Consider the following 26,189-nt stretch of genomic DNA (forward strand, 5'->3'; position numbering starts at 1 on the left):
TTTATTCTGCTTGAAACTGGTTGAATGCCTTAGATTTAAAGCTTTTTTTCCTTTTTCTTTGTGAAAGAGTGGATCTTTTCCTGTTTGTTCTACTGATATATATAACAAATCTCCAACTGTTTTCATGGAGGACAAAATCATGGAACTTCTAAACTTGTGCAAAAATATCAACATTTTGATCTTGCCCTTTGGAAATATGGTCTAACCAAGCCGGGGATTCCATGCCTTTTCTGTTTGACTGAGCCATTATACTTGGAGTACCTGATTTGGAATAATTAATTTAATTAAATTCAATCTTTATAAATAAGTTTTTTAAAAAATATATTTTTAAAAATTAGGGATGGATATATATTCTAATGTCACAAATTAATTATAAAAGTAAATAAATTGTTTTGGTAGGTTTGTTGTTATCAAGCATCTAATATTGATAAATTAGAGTTCTGAATGTTAAATATTTACCTAAACACAATTATAATCGGATGAAAGTATTTTAGTAAACAATGTTTTGTATTTTATGAGTTGCAGTAATTTTTGTACGATGTATATGTCTCTCCAACTTCGCACACAACCACCTTATCAGCACCAACACTATCAACCTTTCATTATTATACCGCAAATACGGATTGGAATATCAGAACAACCCATGTCGTGTGATGGATTTCGAGTGCTGATTTTCCTTATTTTTTAGTATATGATCAAAGCAACGAGGACTTGAATCTGATATATTTAAATCATTTAATATTAGTTAAAAGTATCAATTTTAAATATTCTTTGTATAGACTATTATTTGTGATTTCAAGTTTTTTAGACTAATTGATATAGTTGCTCCTTAAATAAGGCATATTTTAAAATATTCATTAATATTTATTGATTTTTCTTCTCAAAATGATAAATAATTTTAGGCAAAAGGAAATAATTGTGAAACTCCTACTTTTAAGGAGCAAAGTGATTAATTATAGTAATGGATTTAAGGTAATTAAAGATCATGGGGCAGGTTGGTTGTGGTGTTCACATCCAGTGTTACTGAAGTAAAGAAAAGTTACAAATTTTTAATATTTGGAAAGCTCTTTTTCATATTAGTTGTTGTATGGTAATGCTCTTATTGTAAGAAACCCCTTTTTTGGCTTTTTTTCTTCTTCTAAGATTTTAGCAAAATATTTTCTTTTATAATTTATAATCTCATTCTAATCTTGGCAACAAATTTTTTTTAAAAAATTAATAATTTAATCATATTTAAAGGTTAATAGAATATATTATGATAATTTATTTATTTTAACTTTTTTTTATATATATTGAGAATGAAAAATTAATATTTTCTTCATTTTATAATTTTATAATTTTATTTTAATGATAAGAAACTTTTCAAAATATCTCTTGTTTTCTCCATTTTATAATTTTTGTCTATTTACTTTTTATACATGTTAATATTAAGAAATATAATTTTTTAAATTATTTAATTTATATGTTGTTATAATTTAAAAAATAAATAAAAATAAGAGAACAGAAAAAATAATATTTAATGTATTTAAAATGAATATAATTAAAAAATTAATAAAGATTTTATATTTTTAATATATATAAAATAAAATAAATAAAAATTATACAACTATAGAAATATTAAAACAATTAATATTGTTCAACAAAACTCGACACTGATCAGTTATGATCTTAGAAGTAAAAATATTATTTTTTTATACAAAAAAAAAAAAATCCTTTTCAACACTGGTCGTTTGATATATTAACTATAAAACGGTAACTGATAAATAATAAAATAGATGAATTTTTAATTTAAATTATCATTTAGTTTTTTTAAATAAATAATGTTAAAGTAAATCAATCCATTTCACAAAAAAAAATGTTAAAGTAAATCAATATATTAAATATTCTAAGTATATGTTATAATGCTTTCATTTCATAGCTTATCAAAAATCTAAAACGATTATTATGCGTAAAAAAAGAAGAAATAATAATATTTTTATTTAAAAAATTTTGAACTTTAATGTTTATCATTTTCTATTTAATTAATTTATATTGTGAAATGACTTTTGAAGTGATATAATTTCATAAAAAGTTAAGTAAAAATAAGAATTTTTTCCTAGAAAAAATTACTATTAATCTATATAAATTAATGAAATTAATAACTTAATTTTTTTTAAAAAAAATATAGAGTAATTTATGTCTTTTTAATTTATTTTATTAATTATAAAAAATTAAATAATTTCTTTTTAAAATTATGATGACTATGCTTTGGAACAATAGATCCTAACTAGAAATGAAGACATTTTTATCATTTTAGACGTTACTAACTGTTTATATAAATTGGAGTTAACCGTTTAAAATGAAAATAAATAAATAATTAATGATTTTTGAAGTAAAAAATATGCATATTATTTTAACTATTTTTTAGAAATATGATTATTTTTAAATTTTCTAGGAATTAAAAACTAAAATAATTTATACATATTAATTTAATTTTTTTATATAAATATAATTAATTAAAAAATTTATCGGGTTTTGAATTTAATTTTTCTATTTACCTTCTTTTATATATAAAAAAACAAATTTAAAAATATTGAATATATAATTTATTTTTAAAAGGTGAGAAATCTAAATTATTTAGATGTTATGTAAAAAAATTTTAAAAATAACTTAATTTAACTATTTTTCATTTAATTACAAACTATTTTTCATTAGTCCATATTATTAAATGTCTGAAATACTATAAAATGCATTTTTTTTTAAGCAAAAGGAGGCCTAAATTTAACAAATAAGAAAAATTTCATATAAAAACAAACTGAAATTTGATTTATTCAATTTAAATTTATTTTTTTTTAATTTACGTTGGACTTTTTTTACTTTAATTTCAATTATATTTCATCTTATAATTAATTAAAGATAAATTATTCAATCTGATTTAATTGATTTTTCACTTAAAATATTAACTCAAACTGATTTTTTTTATTTAATCAAATTATATACATTGAATTGAACGACGAAAGCAGCCGCCCAACGAATCTTATCGGATCATTCTTTTAGGCGCGAGATCCAGTGCAGCCAACACATCACTTAAATCTTAATTTTAAAAAATTATTTTTTGAATGAATTTTAAAATAATATAAAAAAAAGGAAAAAAATCACAAGAACATGGGAAAACTATATATAAAATGGAAGGTCCTGCTCCATTTCTTCCCCATTTCAGAGAATCGCGCGGACATCAACAGAAATTCTCTTTTTTATTATTCTCAACAAATTTTCTCTGCATCAATTCATTCCATTTTTCTTATTCCTTTCATCCATAGCATCACATTCATAAATAGCCATACCGCTCTTTGATCATTCACTCAACACAATTTCCGCGTTGATTCCGATTTATCTGTTTCTCTTCGTCTTCTTCCTTAGGGATTTCATTTCATTTTTTCGCTTTTCTTTCATTTCCTGCTAACTCTACAAGGTTATAGTATAGCCATTTATTGGATTTCTGCCGGATTATGATTTTGTTCGCCTTCTTTTTTTTCGATTGTGATAGGATTTTGTGCATTGTTTGTGCAGGAGTTTGTGGTAAAAGATAGGAACGGAGGTGATGATAGATGATAGTGGCTGAGGAGGGTTAGTTTTTGAGGTTTCACATGGATTCAGCGAGGAGTTGGCTTCAGAAGCTTCAGCCGCGGGACAAGCTGAGGGCTTCTTCTAGGAAGAAGAATACGTTTGATGAAAGTAAGGATGAGGAGATGTCGCCAGAAGATGAGGAAGCTCTTTCCAACATCACCAAGCAGAAAGTTGCTGCCGCCAAGCAGTATATTGAGAACCATTACAAGGAGCAAATGAAGAATCTGCAGGAGAGGAAGGAGCGGTATGCCTCCATTTATTCTTAAAAGATAACATTCTTTAGTTTTCTGGTAAGGATAATGGTGAACTTTTGATGTGAAATCGTCCAAATGTAGGTTACATAGTTGGCTTTTGAATGGTCCTGGAATGTAGAATTTTATAGGATTGATGGTAGGGTTGAATCTATGATAGCTATTATAACCAAAAAAGCTTTTTTTTGTGTGTGTATTTTTAATTGTGATTTTGTTATGATAGACGAACTACACTGGAAAAGAAGTTGGCTGATGCTGATGTGTCGGAGGAAGATCAGAACAACCTACTTAAGTTTTTGGAGAAGAAAGAAACTGAATACATGCGCCTGCAGAGGCATAAAATGGGTGTCGATGACTTTGAATTACTAACAATGATTGGCAAGGGTGCATTTGGGGAGGTATGCATCTTTCTCCCTTCTTTAGTGATACAGTGTAGTTTTACAATCTTGTTGTAGATTTTGTTTATTTCTTTGAGGGTGTCTAATCATTCTCTTTATTAAGTATGTATTTGCCCTTCTATCCCCTTTATGTTATATGACTGGCTATTACATCAATCCTGCTGAATTATTATAGATTTTAATTTCTTCCTGATAGTCAATATCTGTCTTTTTTTTCATATTTATATCATTATATGCTATTAATTCCTTACATGGGTTTGACGATATGTTTTGAGAGTGGATTATTTTCTGACTAAGATCCAGGTTCAAAAATCTTGCCAAGAATTTTAATCACTGCTGCTTTTTGGCAATAAGTTTATAATTAATTTAAATTATGGTTCCTACGCAGGTTAGAGTTTGTAGGGAAAAGACAACAGATCATGTGTATGCCATGAAGAAACTAAAGAAATCAGAGATGCTTCGTAGAGGCCAAGTGTGCATTTATCTTCCCGACATGATGATAACGTTCAAGTTTTCATAGTATATTTATTATTAGTTGACTTTGATCTTTTCTAGGTTGAGCATGTGAGAGCTGAGAGGAATTTGCTTGCAGAGGTTGACAGCAATTGCATTGTAAAACTTTATTGCTCTTTTCAAGATGAAGAGTTTCTGTACCTTATCATGGAATACCTGCCTGGTGGGGATATGATGACTTTACTTATGAGAAAAGATACCTTGACAGAAGATGAAGCTAGATTTTATGTTGGAGAAACAGTTTTAGCTATCGAATCTATCCATAAGCACAATTACATCCACAGGTTTGTGGTTAAAGATAACAATTTGACAATGCTCTTTTACGTGTGCTTAAGAAAAATGATTTTATTGGACTCTAAATTACTGTTCTTTAACATAACTTGTCGTTATCATGTTTTATAGGGATATCAAGCCTGATAACTTGCTACTTGATAGATATGGACACTTGAGGCTGTCTGATTTTGGACTATGTAAACCATTAGACTGCAGTACCATCCAAGAAGGGGATTTTTCAGTAGTGAACAACAGTGCTAATGGGACTGGACCGAATGAAGAAAGGCCAGAAGCTCCAAAGCGCACGCAACAGGAGCAACTACAACATTGGCAGAAGAACAGAAGGATGCTTGTAAGTTATAGGCTGCTATTCGTCTAAATTCTGTGTTTGTTCGAATGTGCACTTACGCATTGTCCCAAGTTCGCCAGAGTTTTTTTTAGTTTATATATTGGCATGATCAAGTTTATGTGGATGGTTTATCTTTTCAGTTGTGATATCTGTTTCTTGGTTATTTGAGAGACATGTAATCTTCAAATGACAATGTGTATTATGCTATTACTCAACAAAAAAATATGCTACAATAAAGTTGATGATGGAAAATTTTAAATGAAAATCGCTGTTTTTCCCATTGTTTAAAATGAGATTGGATTTATTCAGATTGATTCCTCTCTCCTCTTATCTTTCTCTGATAATTATTGATATGTGGCCATTGCAGGCTTATTCCACTGTTGGTACACCTGACTATATCGCTCCAGAAGTTCTCCTGAAGAAAGGTTATGGAATGGAGTGTGATTGGTGAGCACTCATGCAAGTTCTGTTCATGGGACATTTAGATGTGATGCATTTGCTTTCTGTTCCATTTATAAAATTAGGTTCAATTGGATCTGCTGGCATTTGGCAACTTAGCAAATTTACATACAGGACCAATAATGCCTTTTACTGTTATTGGCAACGGAGAGATTCATTTAGTTGCCAATGTCTATCAGATTTGCACAGTCAGACACCCCCCCCCCCCAATTTTGTTTAAAATTTATGCTTGTGGCACTAATTGTTATTTAATATGAAATGACAGGTGGTCACTTGGTGCTATTATGTACGAAATGCTTGTGGGCTACCCACCTTTTTATTCAGATGATCCTATGTCAACCTGTAGGAAGGTAGAGCAAGGCATTGCTAAATTTCCTCTTGCTAATCTTGTGCCATTTTATATAATTTGTGCAAGTTTGCAGCTCAATTTGAATGATAGTGAGGCTTCATGCAGCATCTTGCTGTTGATTCATACACATGAAATCACACATACTTCCATATTGAAATAGCTTTCTTTTATTTCCTTTCTTTAGTGATTGATTGCTATGATCAGGTAGAATCTGAAAACAAATGCCCCACAATAGACGACCACTTTGGAGTCAACTTTGCTCTTATTTTGGCTCCTAATTTGTTGTAGATTCCTCATCTGTATAACATTTAAGATCATGCTTTACTATTTCTTGTCTGCATCATTGCTTAAAAGTAATTAGAATTTACTGCTGCAGTTGCAGGAGGCTAATTTGTCTATTTAATTATGTGGTTTGTGAAGCTTCTGCATCATTTATAACTTTTATAATGTAAGGATCCATATCTTTGCAAAATGCATCTTACTGGATGATCTCCAGACCACCAGTTAATTAATGCATGTTCATCCGCATTTATCCTGAAAGGCACGCCCCTGCTTATTGGTTCTGTTCTCAACAATGTTGATTTGATTTGTTTCTAAATTATTTCATGCTAGATCCCTCCCCTTTCAACACTATGTACTTGACTATATTTCATACATTATTATTGCCCTTCTGTCTTTTTCTAAATTCAACTTCTGATGTGGATAGATGCATTTATCTTTCCTAGTGCTGCTGGTTATTTGTGAACTCTGAGACCACCACTGCCCTTTCCCTTTTTCTTCATAAATTAAGGTTAAAAGAACCTTTAAAGAAGGGGATAATAGAAGAAAATTAATTTTATAATTTTATTGGTTTTTATGCAGATAGTAAATTGGAGAACTCATTTGAAATTTCCAGAAGAAGCAAAGTTATCTCCAGAGGCAAAGGATCTTATTAGCAAACTCTTGTGTAATGTCAGCGAGAGGTTGGGAACAAAAGGCGCAGCTGAAATAAAGGTGTTGTATGGTGTGTCCTTTTCTGGATACTTGTATTTGTCAGATAAACTATAGCAAACACAAGGAATTCATTCTGCTTGTACTTTTGCAGGCTCATCCTTTTTTTAATGGTATCGAATGGGATAAGCTTTATCTGATGGAAGCTGCATTTATCCCGGAGGTCAAGGATGAGCTAGATACTCAAAATTTTGAGAAGTTTGAAGAAGTATTGATATGTTTCTTTTTCTTATTGAGTTTATGAATAATGTTTCAGGGCCCATGTGCTCATTATAACTGTCTTCTTTCTGCTTTCTGTTGTTGGCAGTCTGAGAACCAGACTCAAGCTACTACAAAAAGCGGTCCATGGAGAAAGGTCAGTTAAATGTGCCTATGCTACTTGCTATTTTTCTTCACCTTGCACATGGTATTGTTGTCTGTATTATATGAGATTCTATTGTTTTCTTCAGCTATGAAGTTTTGTTGATTTCCTTCAAAATATTATTTAGCTTTGAAGCGTAATCAAGATTTATTATTTTGATGCTAAAGCAATAAAATTTAAGCTACTATAGTAGTTTCTCTTCCAAATTTATGTGAGTTCTGTTCATGGGCTAGCTGGTGTGATGAGGATTTTAGTTAATGCCTTACAATCTTTGCAAATGATCCTAGGGTTTTAAAGATTCCTTGTTCATTTGTGTTCGAATGTGTGGGTAGGATTATAACGTAAGAAGGATGACCAAGGATTTTAGCTGTACTGTGAAATAATTGTTCCTCATTAAAGCAGGGTTGCTACTCTTTTTTCCATCCTATTCCATGTTTTTTCATGAACCAAATGAATCCTCTATGTATGTTTCTTCTCTACTAAATGATACATCCTCTATCCTAAAAGTTTGTTAGTTTCATTGTCTCTCACAGTTTAAGAAAACATAATTACTACTTTGCAATCTCACATTTTTCATTTTATTCTTCCTTTTATACCCCTCATTATTTTCTGAAAAAAAAATTCCATTTTTCTCTTCCATATAATTGTTTGCTTTGTAGCATATAGTTACAACTTACAATTAATGTCACAATTTACTGTGGAGTTAATGAGGAGTAGATTAGGAAAACCACTACTTTTTTTTGCTATATGAAACTGGCTTACATTTTGGGACATCCTATAAAGGAATAGTGGATAACCCTTGTAGGAGAATATATAATAGAAACTGCATCGAAATTGGTATATGTATTGTTTGTAAGCACCATGAAATGCTAGTTTTTTTTTCTCAAAGATAAAAGGGATTTCATTGGAAGAGAAGAAACACTACAACCCATTGAAAAGTATATCAAAGCCATGGGCTTACAATAGAAAACATGATCAAAATAAACATACAAGCCCATGCTAAGAGAATTAATACAAGGGATACTAAGGCTCATAAAAACAAAGCACAAAAAGACAAAACCCTAGCACCCTAGATCTATCATGACCCAAACAGACTTGGTTGAAGGAAGAAAAACCACCTCCTAATAACTCTAGAGGAAAACCAATCACCTCTACTGAACGAGATTTCGGTTAGCATGATGACAGAAACCTTTAAAGTTGCCGTGAAGGCCATACGAATCTCACTGAGGCATAGGGGAGGAAAGAACTCAACCCACCAGCTCTAACTTTCAGATTGAGCAGAGGGTGGAGGCAGAGGTCCAAATGCATGCATGCAGCCAAATCGCGAATACAGAGAGAGGCCGGTTCTAAATAGAGGATCTCATCCTCAGTCACACCACCTCCTCTCCGTCTGGGTCACGGAAAAAGAACCCTTGAAGAAAACGAGCAGACGAAAAGTCAGGTGTACTCATCTGTGATGTTGACGAGCAACCACCGTCTCGCCTGCAAGAAGGGCAACTCAAAAGCCAATGGGAAAATACTCCCGATTTGAACAGCCAAAGCATACAACCCAAATAACAACAACAAAGAACAAGATGCCAACCAAAAGAAAAAACGATATCTACATCGCCGCCCGGTGGGGAGAGGCGAACCCACAAATAGGCGGGAGGAGGTTCCCTCAGCCTGAAGGGGCAGACAACCTCCAACTGAGGCACAAACATTAGCTAGACCAGAAGAAAAGAGGCTGAAACCTCCCGAGAAGAAAACTCTCTCCTCGGACGAGAGAGTTAACTCAATGTACAGTAGAGTTATAAAGAAGGAATAAGGAGGTCCATGAAATGCCAGTTGAGGTGTGAGGATTGCATAAGGACGAGAGAGAGTTAACTCAATGTACAGTAGAGTTCAAAAGAAGGAATAAGGAGGTCCATGAAATGCTAGTTGAGGTGTGAGGATTGCATAAAGTGTATTACCAAGCTTAACACCTGTTTATCTGAATACTTTGAATTGAGGAGCTTATTTTTATTGATTTATCCTGATTTTTCTTTTTTCTTTTTTTTGGCTGAGAAACTGATTTATCCTGAATTAAGTATTCATGAATCCATTTTGAAGAATTGTTTATAGCCTGCCTGGTTCCTGGTTATGTGAGCATCTCATGAGCTAATGCATAAGAAGCATCCACAGTTGTTCCTTAGCTTTTTTAGTGCTCATGATTATCTTGTTACTTCTTGGTTCCTTAGGAGTCAGATTGGTGCTTTAAAGTTTAAACCCTTCTTTCTCTTGTTATTTTATTTTTTTCTCACATTCTGGACTTATCTATTCTGCAGATGCTGTCATCTAAAGATCTCAATTTTGTGGGCTACACATATAAGAACTTTGAAATTGTGAATGATTATCAAGTGCCTGGAATGGGTAATCTTGCTCTTTCATATTCATATAAGCAGTGCGAAACCAGCAAATTTTTATTTAGGGGCCAGCTATAATATTCATAAAATTGATATTTATCTTTTCTATTCATAATTAAAATTTTATTTTATATATTAAATTTTTTTTAAAAAAATATTTGGAGGGGCCAATAAAAATTTGAAGAGGATAAATTAACAAAAACTAAGATTTCATTACACTTACTAAAAATTTCATAAATTTTGGCCTCCTCTTGCATCCCCTGGTTGTGCCCATTCATATGAGAAGTAAGAACATCTTTACTTGAATCATGTGGGTTTTGTTATGTATTCAGTTTCAATAAGTATGTGTGTTCAGTATTTTTTAATAATTAAAATTCTTTGTGTGGTCTTCTCATGAAACCAATATATAAGAGCATATGGGGAATTCCCATATGTGCTTAGAGCCTGAGCATATTAATTGGAAAAAGAAAATTGGGGGTGAAGAAAAGGGGATTTACTGATCTTTTCATGAATAGAAGCTTAGCCATGTATACCTATATTTAATTGATTCTTTGTTTCAATACGTTACATGCATAATGTATAACAAATATTACTCAGCTTATTTCGACATTGGCCCTGTATTTTACTGGAACTTGAACTTAACAGATTTTATTTGATGGATATGGCAAAAATCTTATTTCAATTCATTGAATTAATTTGGTTGTACTGTAGCCTAACTTTTTTCATTTCAAATTCCTGACAAATTTTTCGTTACTCATAGGGTGTGGGTTCTCACCACTCGGTGAAAACCTTTAAACAAGAAAGAGAGCATGAGTCATAAAAAAAGAACACTTCATAAAAGGATTTCAAACTGGAATGATTTTCTGAACTGTCCTTCCTCTTGCTTCTCTTCATAGAACTGCCAAAATATTTCAATAGATTATTGTTCATGCATTGTGTTCCAAGTGATACAAGATTTATATAAGATACTTGAAAAATGTGAAGGGCTATAAATAGGCTTGTATTCTTTTGCCTCCTGCATTTTTTTTTTTGCTATATTATGCGTAGGTACTTCAGTTTAGGATTATATTTTATTGTGATCAATATGTTTATTTCCTTTTTTTTCCTCGTAGCTGACTTGAAGAAGAAAAACAACAAACCAAAGAGGCCATCAGTCAAGACGCTCTTTGGTAGGCTGAGTTCCCCATTGATATTTCTTGAGATCTTTTGTCGTGGTCTTTATTCACATCATATCTTGTTTCTCAAATCTTTTTGTGGCTTACTTGAACAGATGCAGAATCAGAGACATCGGAATCATCAGATACTACTAGTGAACAATCTGTTCAAGGGAGTTTTCTGAACCTCTTGCCTCCCAAACTAGAAGCATCTGAAAAGAAGAAGGATTCCTTGTAACCTTGCCAATCTCTTTATTACTGTCTGATGAGGAGTCGCATCATGTTACCCAAACTCCAATTTGACCTCCAATGATTAGGTTTGAATTCTAATGTTTCCATATTTGGATACGTTTCTCTACTAACAGTTGCAAGTTTGAGAGGCTCAATCTCTTAAGGCTATATGCAAGTGCTGGATCTTGAAGCAAACTATTTAGCTTTCACCCAGCTTGAGGAATGGTTCCGCAAGTCTTCTAGTTCATGAAGATGAAAACAAAACGGGACAAAACGAATATACAATATACTTAATTCATTTACTGTCGAAATGTAATTTATTTATTTATTTATTATTTACCGCAGGGTACAAAATGTTGTACAAAATAAACTACTTTTACCATGTATACGTGTACGTGTGCTCTTTTAAATGGAGATTCAATAGACCTCTGATTGAAATTGTATTGTCTAAGGAATTAATATGATGCTTATGATCGATGAGGATTTTGTAAATCAATGCTTTTCGTAAATGAGGTAACGACGCTAATTTTAATTTCAAATAAAAATCGAAGACAGCCAAATCATTCCAAATGATTATTCCACAGATCAAGGAACAATAGTTCCTAAAATAAATAATTATAATGGCTATATTAATTAAACTAAGGAGGCATGATTAGGTTTCTTTTGTAATGGATACTGATACATGTATTTGGAATCTTGTTGATAGCCAAATTATGATGGGGGATCATTCCCAGATATTCTGATTAGGGTTGCCCAGGTCACGATTGCTGGGTCTATGGCTGGCCATGAACCTCCATCTGTCGACAGATTATGGGCATGTGGAGTCAACGTCATTGCAGGAATTAAAAATCAATTGTTGAACCAACATTGACGTTTTGACTGGTCTGCTCATCTGGAGAATCCTTCAAAATGCAAATGAGCAAAGTTGAAGCATATACAGTTGACACCGACTCTCATACATCTCTCCACTATTCCTTTTTTATAATGCAGCTTCTGAAGACTGCATTTCTTGTGAATCTTCAATCAATAATGGTTGCTGAATTTCCACGCTTCCGATCCATTTCAATTACTAAAATACACTCAATTTTATATCTTAAATATTAATGAATTATATATAGAGAGAGAGGGTATATTGAATGAAAATTTTGAAATTAACATTTATTGTTTTAATGCAGTATTTAATGATTGAGAGAGTATATTACAAAAAAATTTTATTTTTTATAATATTTGATTAATTATTAATTAAATAATTATTCACAATTAAAACAATAATTAATTATTACAATAATTAGTATCGTCGAATAGATATAATCAACGAATTTTGAGATAAGTGACAAATGAGATTGGAAGTTCTATCATGAGCATTTTATTTTTTATTTTTTAGGTTGTGATAGAAAGTTTTAGTTGATAAATATTTATTTCGTTTTAATTAAATTAATAGAAGTATATATAAAATTATTATTATTATTATTTTAATGAATCAAAAGCAAGGTTTTGGCAAGTATAGAAGAATAACAGAGGAATCAAATCCAGCAGGCCAAGTCTTGTTGACCAGTCATTGGACTTCTTCATCAAGTTTGTAAGGTTTGACCCTCTTGGGAAAGATTCTATCTTAGCTAGGCATTTTTTGTTTTACAATTTTGATGCCGATGGAAGTCGAGATTCAATTTTATTACATATATAAGTTATTTTTGCTTTTTTTTTCATTAATAAGCTGATTTAATAACTTTTAAATTTATTTTCAATTAATTCTAAATTGTTAACTTATTTAATAATTCTGAATTATTTATTTATAAATAAAAAAATGTCTGTAAAAATTTTAATTTATGTATTTTTTTATAATTGTACTCTTAATTTTTTCTTATAAATTCACTAATTCCTCATAATTTTTTTAATTCAGAATAAACTCTATAATTATTATAACAATTTAATTAAATTTAAATTAAATAATTTTTTAAACTAATTTTTATTTAATCCAAAATAATCAAAGTAATTTGGAGCTAGCAATGTGTAAAATCAATTAACTTTCCTTTGTGGGCTGATGTGAGATTCTCACAACTTCATTTATTAAATAATATTAATCATTACTACAAATATTACTATATTTTAATTCTATTTTTCCATTTAATATTACAATTTTATCATAATATTGCTCAATCTATATAATGATAATTTATGATGCAAAATTAATACTAAGTAATCATATTTAATAAATTTTATTAATTATAATATTACACTTATTAAAAATTATATAGTTTTAATTTAGGGTTTGCAACTGGGATTTACGTATTCCGCTTTTGGCATATTTTGCTAAAGCAATCTTCTAAGCAAGAAAGTACCAAAATCTGATATTTATAATCAATTATGATTAATTATTGATAATTCTTTAATTAGATTTATTTAAATTTATGAGTATATTAATCAAGTCATGACCCATTTAATTACCAGAACCATTGGAGCTTTCTCATAATTAATTAATTAAACTTAGGAAAATTAAGCAAGCATCATGCTCTGCGTCACCCACTCACATTTGCAACATTAAAATTTTCATACAATAATACAAATTAGAATGTTCAAAATTGAAATCTTTGATTTCAAAAAATAAAAATGATATATCATCGTCAGACCTTTTTATCCGAGTGAGATCGGATCCTGAAAAGGAATATAAGTCCAAAACTCATTAGGCCGTTCTCAAGGACCAATTTAATATTGCGCGCTCCAGTTTGGTGACATAAAAAGGACTGGACTGACCACACGTGCGGATCCACTAGAAAATAGTCTAGTCTGATCAAGTGATAAGAGGTAGTCCAGTCATCCTGCAGTCTTATAACATACACACTGAATAATTAAATGTCTGTCCGACATGTACGCCGAATAATTAAATGGCTGTCCGACAGAGAAAGTTACGCTAGTACATACGTGTATACGGACTTAATAACAGGTGGTACAATAACCCGAACAGTTATGCATTGTTAGAGAACAAAAAGAAAAGAAATAAAGGAGGAAAACGTAATCTCTCATTCTAAATCTAGGCGTAGTGTTCCAAATATTAATATTATTCTATTAAATATTTTTTAAATTTAATTCATTTGAATTCAAGGCGAATATATTTATTAAAAAAATAAAATATTTGCTCCATATTTAAAATTTTAAACTAGAATTACCACTATCATTTTATCTATTTTTTGGGTTGTTTTGATTTTTTTTTTTTTTAAAATTGAAGAGCATTTAATATTATAAGTGTCGTTATTAGATTAACAAAGTGGCTTAATGGTGTTCCAACTTGAATAGCACCAATGCAAAAATGTGTCAGTTTCACATAGACAAGCCTGTCCAACGACTGAATTTTTTAAATAATTAATTTTATATGCAAAAATTATCTTTATAGAGATCAGAGATCATCTGGTGAAGAACCTTTCTAAATCAATCTACAAATTAAATTATGCAGGCTAGCTAGATTTTTTCTTTTTTAAAAAAAGACTAATTAGTACTTAATAATGTAATTGATGAAGATATGAACACTTGCAGATCAGTGTATTATATTATAGGGTTTTAGTTTTGCAGTTAGATGCTATTAATAATTATTATTAAAGTATAAAAATATTATATTTTTAATTATTTTACTGCATAATAAATTAATGCTTTTAGATCAATTTCATTAATATAATACATATATTTTTATTAATTATTTTTCATATCTATAATAATGATTAGATATAAATTATTAAATACTTAAAATATAACCGTTATTACTCATAAAAAAATAAATATAACTATAACTTTTTATTAATAAATAATCAATAATTTTATTATCGATATTTTAAATGATCAATAAACTATCGATAATTTATTTTAATAATCACTTTTTTATAATTTAGTTAATAAATTTTATCAATTTTTTTTTATTTTTTATATTAACAATAATTATTTTTATCTAACAATTAAATTAAATAGATGCAGTATATTTTCAAATTACATTAAATGATAATTAATAATTTTTAAATAAATAATATTATATCATATTACAGATAATTATGTGTATTTTTAATATATTGAAATAAGTGATTCAACATTTCCGTAATTTAAGTTTAATAGAAATAATACATGAGATCAATTATTACTTTATAATGAGTCATTATGTTACAAATTAAATTTAGATTTAGTTTGTTTGCAAAAAAATATATTTTTTAAAAAATATTTTTATTTTTTATAGAAATAATTTATTTTTTATTATTTAATTTTAATTTTAAAATAAAATTTATTAATAAATTTATATATAAATATCTTAATAAGAATTTTTCTTAAATTAATTTGTTTTTTTATTGATTAAATTTTTAAATATTATATATACTAAAAACATGAAAAATATTTTTATAAAAAATATTTTTAGAAAAATAAATGGAGTGATATTCAATATGTGGGTAGTTGTTATTTCTCTATCTTTCTAATTCTAATCTTTTTTTTGAAATAGTTTTCTAATTCTAATCTTATCACAAAGTAATGATCAAATCCCCGGCTGCATGTATTACTTATTATTTCACTTTTCTAGAAAAAATAAAGTATTGAAATCTAAGGGTTTCTATTAGATACTTTTTTTTAATTAATAACATAATTAATTAACACTCCTTAATGTTTAAAAAAAAAAAAAAGAGAAAATCACTACCAAACTGACGTGTGTTTGGCTCTTTGCCACTTATCTTTATCCATATGTCTGGCTATGCCGGCCATGCTCTTCCATTAAATTACTCCTAAAATAGACCATTCCTTTGGTCTTCTAGCTGAGAATTTGCCCTTTAAAAATCATTATGGACTACCTTTAACACCCTCCCACCTCCTCCATTCTCTCTCTCTCTTTCTCTATCAAGATTTCATATACATTTGATCTGATGAAGGGAGGATATGAAGTGGTTCATGGGTCTCTTGATATGATGCCACCACATGAACCATGGGATTATTCCTCTGTTGGGTTTCCTTCAGCTCCATTAATTTCCAGTTCCTTTCCTAATAAGCCAGTAATGAACTTGGAGAGGAATGAGCTCTCTGAGTGGGTTGAAAATGTCACCAAACAGCTTATTGATGACATGCCTGATACGGCAAGCTGTGAGAATCTGCATACAGACGCAACAATGGTCTATTCGGATGATAATAATAACATCTTTCCTTCATCACTCTTAATGGGTGGTGGTGATTTTAGACCAAGAAAATCTATGAGGAGAAGTTACTTTGATGGTGTATATAATGGAGAAGATTGCCATTGGAGCAATGAGCAAAATTTGGCAGCGAGCAGTAGCAACAGCAGTAGTAGCAGTGCTGCTGCTGCTAGAGGCTTGAGTAGAATAGATGAGCAAGGCTTGAGCTTGATAACTCTTCTGTTGGAGTGTGCGGTTGCTATATCAGTTGATAATCTCGGTGAAGCTCATAGAATGTTGCTTGAGCTTACCCAAATGGCTTCTCCTTATGGTCCTTCTTGTGCTGAAAGAGTTGTGGCTTATTTTGCTAAGGCCATGGCTAGTAGGGTTATAAACTCATGGCTAGGTATTTGCTCTCCTTTGATTAACCACAAGAGTGTTCACACAGCTTTTCAAGTCTTCAACAATGTCTCTCCTTTTATCAAATTTGCACACTTCACCTCTAACCAAGCAATCCTCGAAGCCTTCCACCGCAGAGACAGAGTTCACATAATCGATCTAGACATCATGCAAGGCTTGCAATGGCCTGCTTTGTTTCACATCCTCGCAACGAGAATTGAAGGTCCTCCACACGTTAGAATGACAGGCATGGGAACTTCCATGGAGCTGCTCGTAGAGACAGGGAAACAACTCTCAAATTTCGCTAAGCGGCTTGGAATGTCATTTGAATTCCACCCAGTTGCGAAGAAATTCGGAGAAATTGATGCGTCGATGGTTCCACTGAGGAGAGGCGAAACACTGGCCGTACATTGGCTGCAACACTCACTGTATGATGCCACAGGACCTGACTGGAAAACGATGAGACTACTCGAAGAACTGGCTCCAAGAGTTATCACATTGGTCGAGCAAGACATCTCCCATGGAGGATCATTCTTGGACCGTTTCGTAGGTTCTCTTCACTACTACTCAACCTTGTTCGATTCCCTCGGTGCATTTCTGCCATGTGAAGACTCAAGCAGGCACAGAGTAGAGCATTGTCTTCTACACAGAGAAATCAACAACATCTTAGCCATTGGAGGACCAGCAAGAAGTGGAGAAGACAAGTTCCGGCATTGGAGAAGTGAGCTAGCAACAAGAAGTTCATTTATGCAAGTACCCATGAGCGCAAACTCCATGGCTCAAGCACAGCTGATACTGAACATGTTTCCTCCTGCTCATGGATATAGCCTTGTGCAAGGAGATGGAACTTTGAAGCTTGGGTGGAAGGAGACAAGCTTGTTCACTGCTTCCGCTTGGACTTCACATTCTTCTAGATAGCTGTAATTATAGTTCATCTGAATGCTTTATTTTTAATTTGTCCGTCTCTGTTTCAGTGAATTGCATTTGATACTGTAAAGGTTATGTTAATCGATATGTATATTGACCTTATAGCTAGGCTTGTATTGTAGTCAATATATAGAGGATATTAATTAGGGTTAATTTGTAATCCAATTAAGTCCCAATTTGTCTATACCCTCTTGTGTCTCAGCTCATTCCGAGTTTGATCATCTCTCATATTCCTAATAATATTTAGAATATCCAAAACAATTGTTAGCGAAACTAATTCACTGTGAATTAAAAAATATTAAAATAATTTAAAATTTTAAATTTAAACACTTAAATATCTATATAATCAATTTATTTAAATTAAAAATCTTTTTATTCATTTTTACTTCTAACGTATAAATATTTTTATTATTATTTTTAAATGAATAAATCATATTTAAGTCTTCAAATTTAAACATAATTAATAAATTGATATATATATTTTTAAAATCGTACACTTAAATTTTTTTATATTCATTCCATTCTCATTTATTACAATTTAAATATTTTAATTTTTTATTTTTTATTTAAAAAAATACTTAAATTCACATTAATTTTTATTTATAATATCTCATTTAATTAATTTTTAAAATTTTTTGTTTTTCAATTTCTATTCATTAAAATATTTCAATATTTATAACTTTAAAATTTTTAAAAAATATTGACAATTTTAGTTATTTTTAAGTGGTACGAAATAACTTTTAAATAAACCGTAAACTTTTATAAATAATATTTTAGGAAGAAATTATATTTTCAGAATTTAGCTATCTATTAGGTTTAAACAATTATTTACGATGGATGGAAAAACCACAATTTTAAATAAATTAAATATCGAGAGATTTAATGATTTATTTTAAAAATATAAAAATTGATTCGTTAATTATGCTAAAATATAGGGATCAAAATATAATTTACACAATATAAAATATTTACCTATATTAAAAAAAGATTTAAATGTTCATGAGAGTAATTTAGATATTTAAAATGTTTATTCTCCGTTTGATTAATTGATTAATGAAATTATAAATGAAAATAGACGAATTGATTATATAAAGATTTAATTTTTTATTTTTAAAAATATAGAAATTGATTCGTAAATTACATTAAAATTAATCAATAATTAAAATATAATTTACCTTTTATTTTTTATAAAAATATTTATTTGTATTTTGAAGATATATAATCCTTAATGAAAAGGATCCAAACAAATATTTTTATTTATATCAAATATATATGATTTAAGGTAATTTTTATTTAAAATAAATTTATTAAAATCGATAATATAAATAAATAAAATTTTATCTGAACTTATTATTATTTTATATTATAAGCCATATATGTCTGATATAATGAAAAAAAATTTATATTAAATAAATTTATGTAATTTAAAAAAATCAAGAGCTTCCGCGTGGAAAAAAAAAACATTATGTCATTATTAACACTAGGATTTGAATATATATGATTTTAAAAAGTATTTTTGGGTAAATTTTATTCATTATCTATTAACTTAAACTCTTATAATAGGATTACCTTCAAACTTTAATTAATAATTTTTCCAACTCAATTTATCTGTTTGACTTTGATATAGCGTCATTTGAATTCACATGCGAATAATTTTTGATGAATCTGATTTTCCTCTTACTCTATAATAGATATAGTTTTCTTTTGGGTTCATTATATGGGTCTCTCAATATTCGATTTGATTAAAGAACCTACAAAATAATAAAAGATGGTCAGGGGTCTACTGGGGATACTCCCGATAGAGACCCTCCGACGTTCAAGTCAGGTTCATGACTAGTGTAATATGGATAGGCCAGAGTTGCAGATAAAAATAAAGTAAAAGAATATGGAGCCAAGGAAGAAGCCGGAAGAAGAAGGAATACCCCTCTCCTTTTTTTACCTGCCCCTGACACCTCCCGCCTTCCTGCTATTGTGCTACCTGTCTATATCACTCAGGCCCGTACGTATGGACGTGTCAGACCCCTCTCCATGTCAGACGGCCATTTAATTCCCCCGGCACGCGTGCGGGCTGGGTTGTGAAGTGACTGGACCAGCTCCTCTCCCTCACATCACATCACCAGACTGGGCTTCTTCCTGCTGGGTATGGGTTCACGGGTAATCCATCCGGCCTGGCGTGTCTGGGTCGAGGCCTGAGATGCTGAGTTGGTCAGCCTAAGGAGGGCTTGATGGGCTTTGGGCCATTGTTCTCCTCTTGGGCCCGGCCTCGCCCAGGGTAGAGGAAGCTCGACGGTCATCAATTGCCCCTTTACCTCCTCGGCAGTTATTACATGAGTGGCGAGGGGGTAAATCCCTAGACTCCATTTATGACCGCGCGGCCCGAGAACTGGTCTTGTCAAGAATGTCCTTTCCTTGCCTTTTTATTTCTTTGTCTCTTTACTTGGATGTTTGAATGTATGGCAATCTGGAGATGTGTATTTGATGATGAATGATATTTCACCTCGGCCTGTACCTCATTATTATTTTTTACTCAGACTGTCTTCTGGCTTTGTCAATTTTACTTAATTGATGGACTAGGCTATCTCTACTGGGACTTTACTAGTCGAACTGACCCGGGCTAAGAGCTCGACGTCTGGCTAAGCTTCTGACTTGCGAGTTTTTCTTATTTTCATAAGGGCATTTCTGTTTTTGGCTCATGACCTCGTCAATACTGCGAGCTCGGATATATAATACCTAGAGGAATGTCTTATTTGCATGAGTGCCCCACATTAGACGATTTTAAATCTTGTTCTTGTTACAAGCTCGGATATCTTGTCCCTCTGGATGTAACCTTCTGGCGATCAGTGCGGTCTGAGCTGTGTGCTCCACTGGGATAGAGAGCTTGGCCTTTTATCGTTTTCCTCTTCCTGGGTCATCTTTGCTAAGTGTTTGTTTACTGTGAGTTAATCCGAGCTGTGAGCACGACCCCTCGCTTTCGTTTATCCTTTTGTGCGTTCCTGCATATGCAGGCCTTTTCATATAGGGAGCTCGGCTCTCTGGTATACCTTCTATACTTAGCTTTATTCAGTTTGATTGTTACTTGTTGTGAGTCCGTCCGTACTGCGAGTTCGGGAGCTTGGATTTGTGTTCTTTGCTTAGGCTTTTACGCCTATAGCCCGTGATGCTGCTTGTGCTCTGAGCTCAAGAGTTCGTTTTCTTTACTTTGGTGCCTCGAGCTCTTTTGTGAAGTCGAACTTAATTTCTTACTTTCTTGTCTAGCCTTACACAGGCTTTGTTTCAGCCTGACTGCTTGTTTGTTCAGCTTTTAACCTTTCTTTTATAGGTTTATAGCCTCGCCAGCACAGACATAAGGCTCGGCAGGGAGGTATGTCTGGCCCCTCTGAGCTTTTGGGAAGATCGACCCCGGGTCGAAGAGGTTGGACTATCTGTTTTAGGTTTGACCATACTGGGGTTCGATTCTTTTGTATCTAATGAGTCAATACTTTCCACTGCCCCGTCCAATCATTCAGAATAGTTCATTTGGCCTTTTACATTGCTCTTGTCCCCTTGATTCTTTATCTAAGTATTTGGTCCTAGAGTATGTCTCGGTGGTTTGGGTTTTTTGCTCCCGAGTGCTTTCCGAGCTATCTTCCCTCAAGCGTTTTGCGAGCTCTTTGCTGCTTAGACCTTTCTCTAGGCTAGCCGAGCTGGTTTAGTGCTAGCGGTCAATTCTCAAGGTCAGTTCCTCCTATGATTGCCCCTGGTCCTTTGTTTGGTTCTCTATCTTGGTATGCATTTTGCTTAGGATTCGTCTTGCCTTAATTTGGTCTGCCTATTGGATTTACCAGTACCGAGCTCATTTTCTTGAGATCGGCATGGTGCTTTGGCGCTTTGGCGCCGTGAGCCTTGTATTGGCCTTTAGTAGGTCGCTGTAACGACCCGAAAATCAGACCGCTACCGGCGTTAGGATCCAGGTCGGCATAAGGCCGCCGGGACCCGTAGCAAGCCTAACATACATCCTGTGAACCTGTTTAATCCCATACATAATCAACAACATACATAAAAATTTAAAACTTTTCTTTCATTCATACACCAAACTCAACCTGTGCATGCACTGAGCATAGTCATAATCATAAACTTGACCCCTCTGTGGGATCTCATCAATGCCCCCAATGGGTGGCCTAACATGTTTTGAGTTGGTTTACATCTACATCATAAAATATCTAAGATCATGTAATAAAAGGGATAACAACATCCATAGGGTCAAGCACAACTTCTAATCCTCAATATCATCATACATAACATGACTATTCAAACTTTACATCATCTTACAATTTATCATGTCCACTATCTATCTATTACAAACGTATGACTTTACTCTTCTTGACTTCTCTGTCTAGCCCGTACCTGCAATCCTGGGGGATTAGGAAAAAGGGGTGAGCTACTAGAGCCCAGTGAGCAGAATAATAGAAAACAACATTTAAAATCTCATGCCATCATGTAATGCAACACATCACAACAAATCACATCTCGGATGGTATTGTCACCAATAGTCCTCTACATTCCAAAGTGCCGGGACATAGAATGGGTACAACCGGTCTTTCTCTTAACATAACATATCATAACATACCAATGTGCCAGGGACGTAGAATGGGTACAACCTGGACTTCCATACCATATCATGCCGTAACATTATCATACCATATGAGGACTAGAGGATCATCCAATAACCAATCCACATCAACATCATAAATGCAATGCAACATATTCGTGAATTCTAATGCAAGCAACCTAATTCATCACATGGCATTCATGATGCATGAACATGCTAAAAAACTTTATAATTTATTTGCTTTAAATCGTAAAGGTTTATTCTACTCACCTCTTGGCTAGCTCTGACAAATACTGATGCAGCTAACTCACTGCTGGGGTCCTCGGTTCCTCGGGTCCGAACCTACACAGGTGGACTCAAATGAGGGACCAAACAATTAGAATGTAATACCCGGCTAGACTCCGGTATCGGAATTCCTACCGTCTGGTGGAATCTCGGATGTCGGAAGCCTCTAGTAGGGTAGAAACATGTTTTCATAAAATATTTTAATGTATTCCATGGTTTTAAGTAAAAAGGAAATGAGTTTTTGCATGAAATAGCATTGGAGGAAAACTCAGGTTCGGCCGCCGAACCCCAAGTTCGGCCGCCGAACATGCAGGCATTTCGGGTGTGCCTTAGGCCCCCGAAGGCATAAGTGAGGGAAGCCCAGGTTCGGCCGCCGAACCTCAAGTTCAGCCGCCGAACATGGCATGCATGCGGAGGCACATTCGCCCCCGAACGTGGCCTGGCCAGCCACTATAAAAGGGTCCCTTAGCCGAAAACGGGTGAGCTTTTTCCCCATTTTCGGCCAAGGTGAGCTCTCCGCCGTCCCTCACCAATCTTTGATGTTCTTCCTCTAGATCTTTCAAGATTTTCATTTGTTTTAACTTTATTTTGAAGATTTGAGCTTTTGAGCAAAGTTTTGGAGCTTGGAGGTTCAAGAACCCAATCTCTCCCACCTCCGAGTTTTTGGTCGTCTCTCTCTCGATCTTCAAGAGGTAAGAGCCGATCTTAAGCTCATTGCATGTTTTAAGTAGGTTTTAAGTAGATCTATGGGTTAGAAATGCATGATAGGTTATGGATATATTTTTGGAGTTTATGGGTTTAATGTGTGTTCATGAACAATGTGAGTTGCTTGATGTGTTGTAGATGGGGTTTATGATGGTTTGAGGCCCCTAGGAACATGTATGCTTGTGTATGTGTGTTGTAGAATAGGTTTGATGCATGTTTGGAAGGTTTGGAGGCGAAATGTGCAAAGGGAGCCAAGTTTCTGCCCTTTGGCAGAAACCAGGTTCGGAAGCCGAAGGACTTTCGGCCGCCGAACATGGCTGGGGAGGCAGCCTTTCGGCTGCCGAAGCATGCCCCCGAAAGGAGACTTTCGTCTCTGTCTGGTAGTTTCGGCCGCCGAAAGTACCGCCGAACATGCATGAGTTTCGTCTCTGTCTGGGAGTTTCAGCCGCCGAAGGTGCCGCCGAACCTGCCTGACTTTCGGCTCTGGAGGGACTTTCGGCCGCCGAACCTGCCGCCGAAAGTGCCCTGTCCAGGCCTCCTTTGCATGTTTTTCTATGGTTGTTTCATGATGTTTTAGGGGGTTTTTGGGGAGTAGTTTATAGTTATATTCAGGTATGTTTGGTCTCTCATTTGAGTCCACCTGTGTAGGTTCGGACCCGAGGAACCGAGGACCCCAGCAGTGAGTTCAGCTGCTTCGGTGTTGTCAGAGTCAGCCAGAGGTGAGTGGAACTAAACTAAATCTTTTAAATTGAGAAATTAAATGTTTTATCATGTTTCATGCATCATGATTATGCAATAGGATGATTGCATTAGTTCTCACGAATATGCCGCATTGCATCGATTGTTGTTGATGTGGGTGAATATTGGATGACCCAATTAGTCCATGACAGGAAGACCAGGACCCCATTCTACGGCCTGGCACAGAGTAAGGAAAGACCAGGACCCCATTCTACGGCCTGGCACGGTTATGGGACTCGAAGACCAGGAGCCCAGAGGAGGCCCTGGGACAATGGTAAGTAATATATGTTATGACAGGAAGACCAGGACCCCATGCTACGGCCTGGCACAGAGTTAGCTTGGACTAATTGGTGACAAGTTCACCCAACGCTTATGTGAATTGTCTGTGTTATGATGCATTTCATAGAGCATAGTGTTAATATGTTTTATAGTTCTGCTCACTGGGCTTTTAGCTCACCCCTCTCCCTTTACCCCCAGGCTTACAGGTACAGTATAGAGCAGGAGTCCGGATAGAGTAAAGAAGTCATGTTTATGTAATAGCTAGCAATGGACATGATCAAATTGTAATGTAATGTCTTAATCAGTATAGATATGTAATAAGATGATGTTTATGGATGTTAGAGGTGTGCTTGACCATAGATTGTTGCTATCCCTTTTAATACATGATCTTAGAGATTTTTATGATGTTTATGTAAACCAACTCAACATATGTTATGTCACCCATTGGGGGCACTGATGAGATCCCATAGAGGGATCAATGTTTATGATTTATGTTATATGCAGTGCATGCACATGTTGAGTTTGGTGTATGAATGGAAAGAAAAGTTTTAATTTTTATGTATGATTGTTGATCATGTATGGGATTATACAGGTTTACAGGCTATATGTCAGGCTTGCTACGGGTCCCGGCGGCCTTAAGCCGATCTGGATCCTAGCGCCGGTAGCGGTCCGATTTTCGGGTCGTTACATAGAACATAACTCTAAAAACATCCCCCAAAAACCCTCTAAAACTCCTCAAAACATTCATGCAAAAACATGCAAAGGAAGGCTGGACAGGGCACTTTCGGCGGCAGGTTCGGCGGCCGAAAGTCCCTCCAGAGCCGAAAGTCAGGCAGGTTCGGCGGCACCTTCGGCGGCCGAAACTCCCAGACAGAGGCGAAACTCATGCATGTTCGGCGGCACTTTCGGCGGCCGAAACTCCCAGACAGAGACGAAAGTCTCCTTTCGGGGGCAAGCTTCGGCAGCCGAAGGCTGCTTCCACAAGAGGGTTCGGCGGCCGAAAGTACTTTCGGCTGCCGAACCTGGTTTCTCCCAAAGGGCAGAAACTTGGTTCAAACATGCACAAATGCCTCCAACTCATACCATCATGCATTTAGCTCAACCAAAACATGCATACAAGCTCCTAGGGGGTCTCAAACTACCTTAAACCCCAACTACAACACATCAAACAACGCAAATCCAACATACATTGTCCATAAACCAACATAAACCCAAAAACTCATAAAACCCTACACATGCATTTCTACTTCAAGAATCAACTTAAAACTTGTTAAAAACATGTAGTGAGCTCAAGATCGGCCCTTACCTCTTGTAGATCGAGAGGAAGACGACCCTAGCTCGAAGATGGGAGAGATTTGAGTTCTTGAACCTCAAAGCTCCAAAACTCACTTTAAACTCGAAAATCTTCAAAACAAGATGAAAACTTGTGAAAATCGTGAAAGACTTGAAGGAAAGAACTCAAGATCGGTGAGGGGCGGCGGAGAGCTCACCTTGGCCGAAAATGGGGAAAAAGCTCGCCCGTTTTTGGCTAAGGGACCCTTTTATAGTGGCTGGCCAGGCCACGTTCGGGGGCCGAACGTGCCTCCGCATGCATGCCATGTTCGGCGGCCGAACTTGAGGTTCGGCGGCCGAACCTGGTCTTCCCTCACTTATGCCTTCGGGGGCCTAAGGCACACCCGAAATGCCTGCATGTTCGGCGGCCGAACTTGAGTTTCAGCGGCCGAACCTGAGTTTCCTCCAAGGGTGTTTTTATTCAAAAACTCATTTCCTCTTTACTTAAAATCATCAAAATATTAAAACATTTCATGAAAACAAGGTTTTACC

The 26,189-nt window shown here is 33.9% G+C and overlaps 2 protein-coding genes across 4 annotated transcripts; both read left to right on the forward strand.

Annotated features, from left to right (window-relative positions):
* The first annotated feature begins 3,167 nt into the window (after positions 1–3,167).
* LOC110628573 (serine/threonine-protein kinase 38-like) lies at positions 3,168–11,748 on the forward strand. 3 transcript variants are annotated; one of them, XM_021775318.2, is made up of 14 exons: positions 3,170–3,451; positions 3,550–3,850; positions 4,081–4,255; positions 4,644–4,727; positions 4,811–5,052; positions 5,171–5,393; positions 5,758–5,837; positions 6,115–6,199; positions 7,060–7,191; positions 7,283–7,396; positions 7,496–7,543; positions 9,853–9,937; positions 11,043–11,099; positions 11,201–11,748. In XM_021775318.2, exons 2-14 carry the CDS (start codon positions 3,627–3,629, stop codon positions 11,320–11,322), a joined length of 1,671 nt encoding a protein of 556 aa, XP_021631010.1. In that variant the 5' UTR covers positions 3,170–3,451; positions 3,550–3,626; the 3' UTR covers positions 11,323–11,748. The 3 variants fall into 3 exon arrangements, with proteins under 3 accessions (XP_043805005.1, XP_021631010.1, XP_043805006.1); XM_043949070.1 differs by lacking the exon at positions 9,853–9,937 and having other exon boundaries at positions 3,168–3,451; positions 11,201–11,293; XM_043949071.1 differs by lacking the exon at positions 3,170–3,451 and having other exon boundaries at positions 3,755–3,896.
* A 4,397-nt stretch (positions 11,749–16,145) lies between these two features.
* On the forward strand, positions 16,146–17,971 carry LOC110627921 (protein SCARECROW). Its single transcript, XM_021774321.2, has one exon. It carries the CDS (start codon positions 16,202–16,204, stop codon positions 17,759–17,761), a length of 1,560 nt encoding a protein of 519 aa, XP_021630013.1. The 5' UTR covers positions 16,146–16,201; the 3' UTR covers positions 17,762–17,971.
* The last annotated feature ends 8,218 nt before the right edge of the window (positions 17,972–26,189 follow it).

The sequence above is a fragment of the Manihot esculenta genome, chromosome 12 (genome assembly GCF_001659605.2).
Source record: "Manihot esculenta cultivar AM560-2 chromosome 12, M.esculenta_v8, whole genome shotgun sequence".
Lineage (NCBI taxonomy): Eukaryota > Viridiplantae > Streptophyta > Magnoliopsida > Malpighiales > Euphorbiaceae > Manihot > Manihot esculenta.

Excerpts from the sequence above, each read along its gene's own strand:
- LOC110628573 (XM_021775318.2), top strand. The coding sequence starts at position 3,627 with ATGGATTCAGCGAGGAGTTGGCTTCAGAAGCTTCAGCCGCGGGACAAG. Across the intron at positions 3,851-4,080 it reads CTGCAGGAGAGGAAGGAGCG|ACGAACTACACTGGAAAAGA; the intron begins GTATGCCTCCAT and ends TTGTTATGATAG. Across the intron at positions 6,200-7,059 it reads CTATGTCAACCTGTAGGAAG|ATAGTAAATTGGAGAACTCA; the intron begins GTAGAGCAAGGC and ends GTTTTTATGCAG.
- LOC110627921 (XM_021774321.2), top strand. The coding sequence starts at position 16,202 with ATGAAGGGAGGATATGAAGTGGTTCATGGGTCTCTTGATATGATGCCA.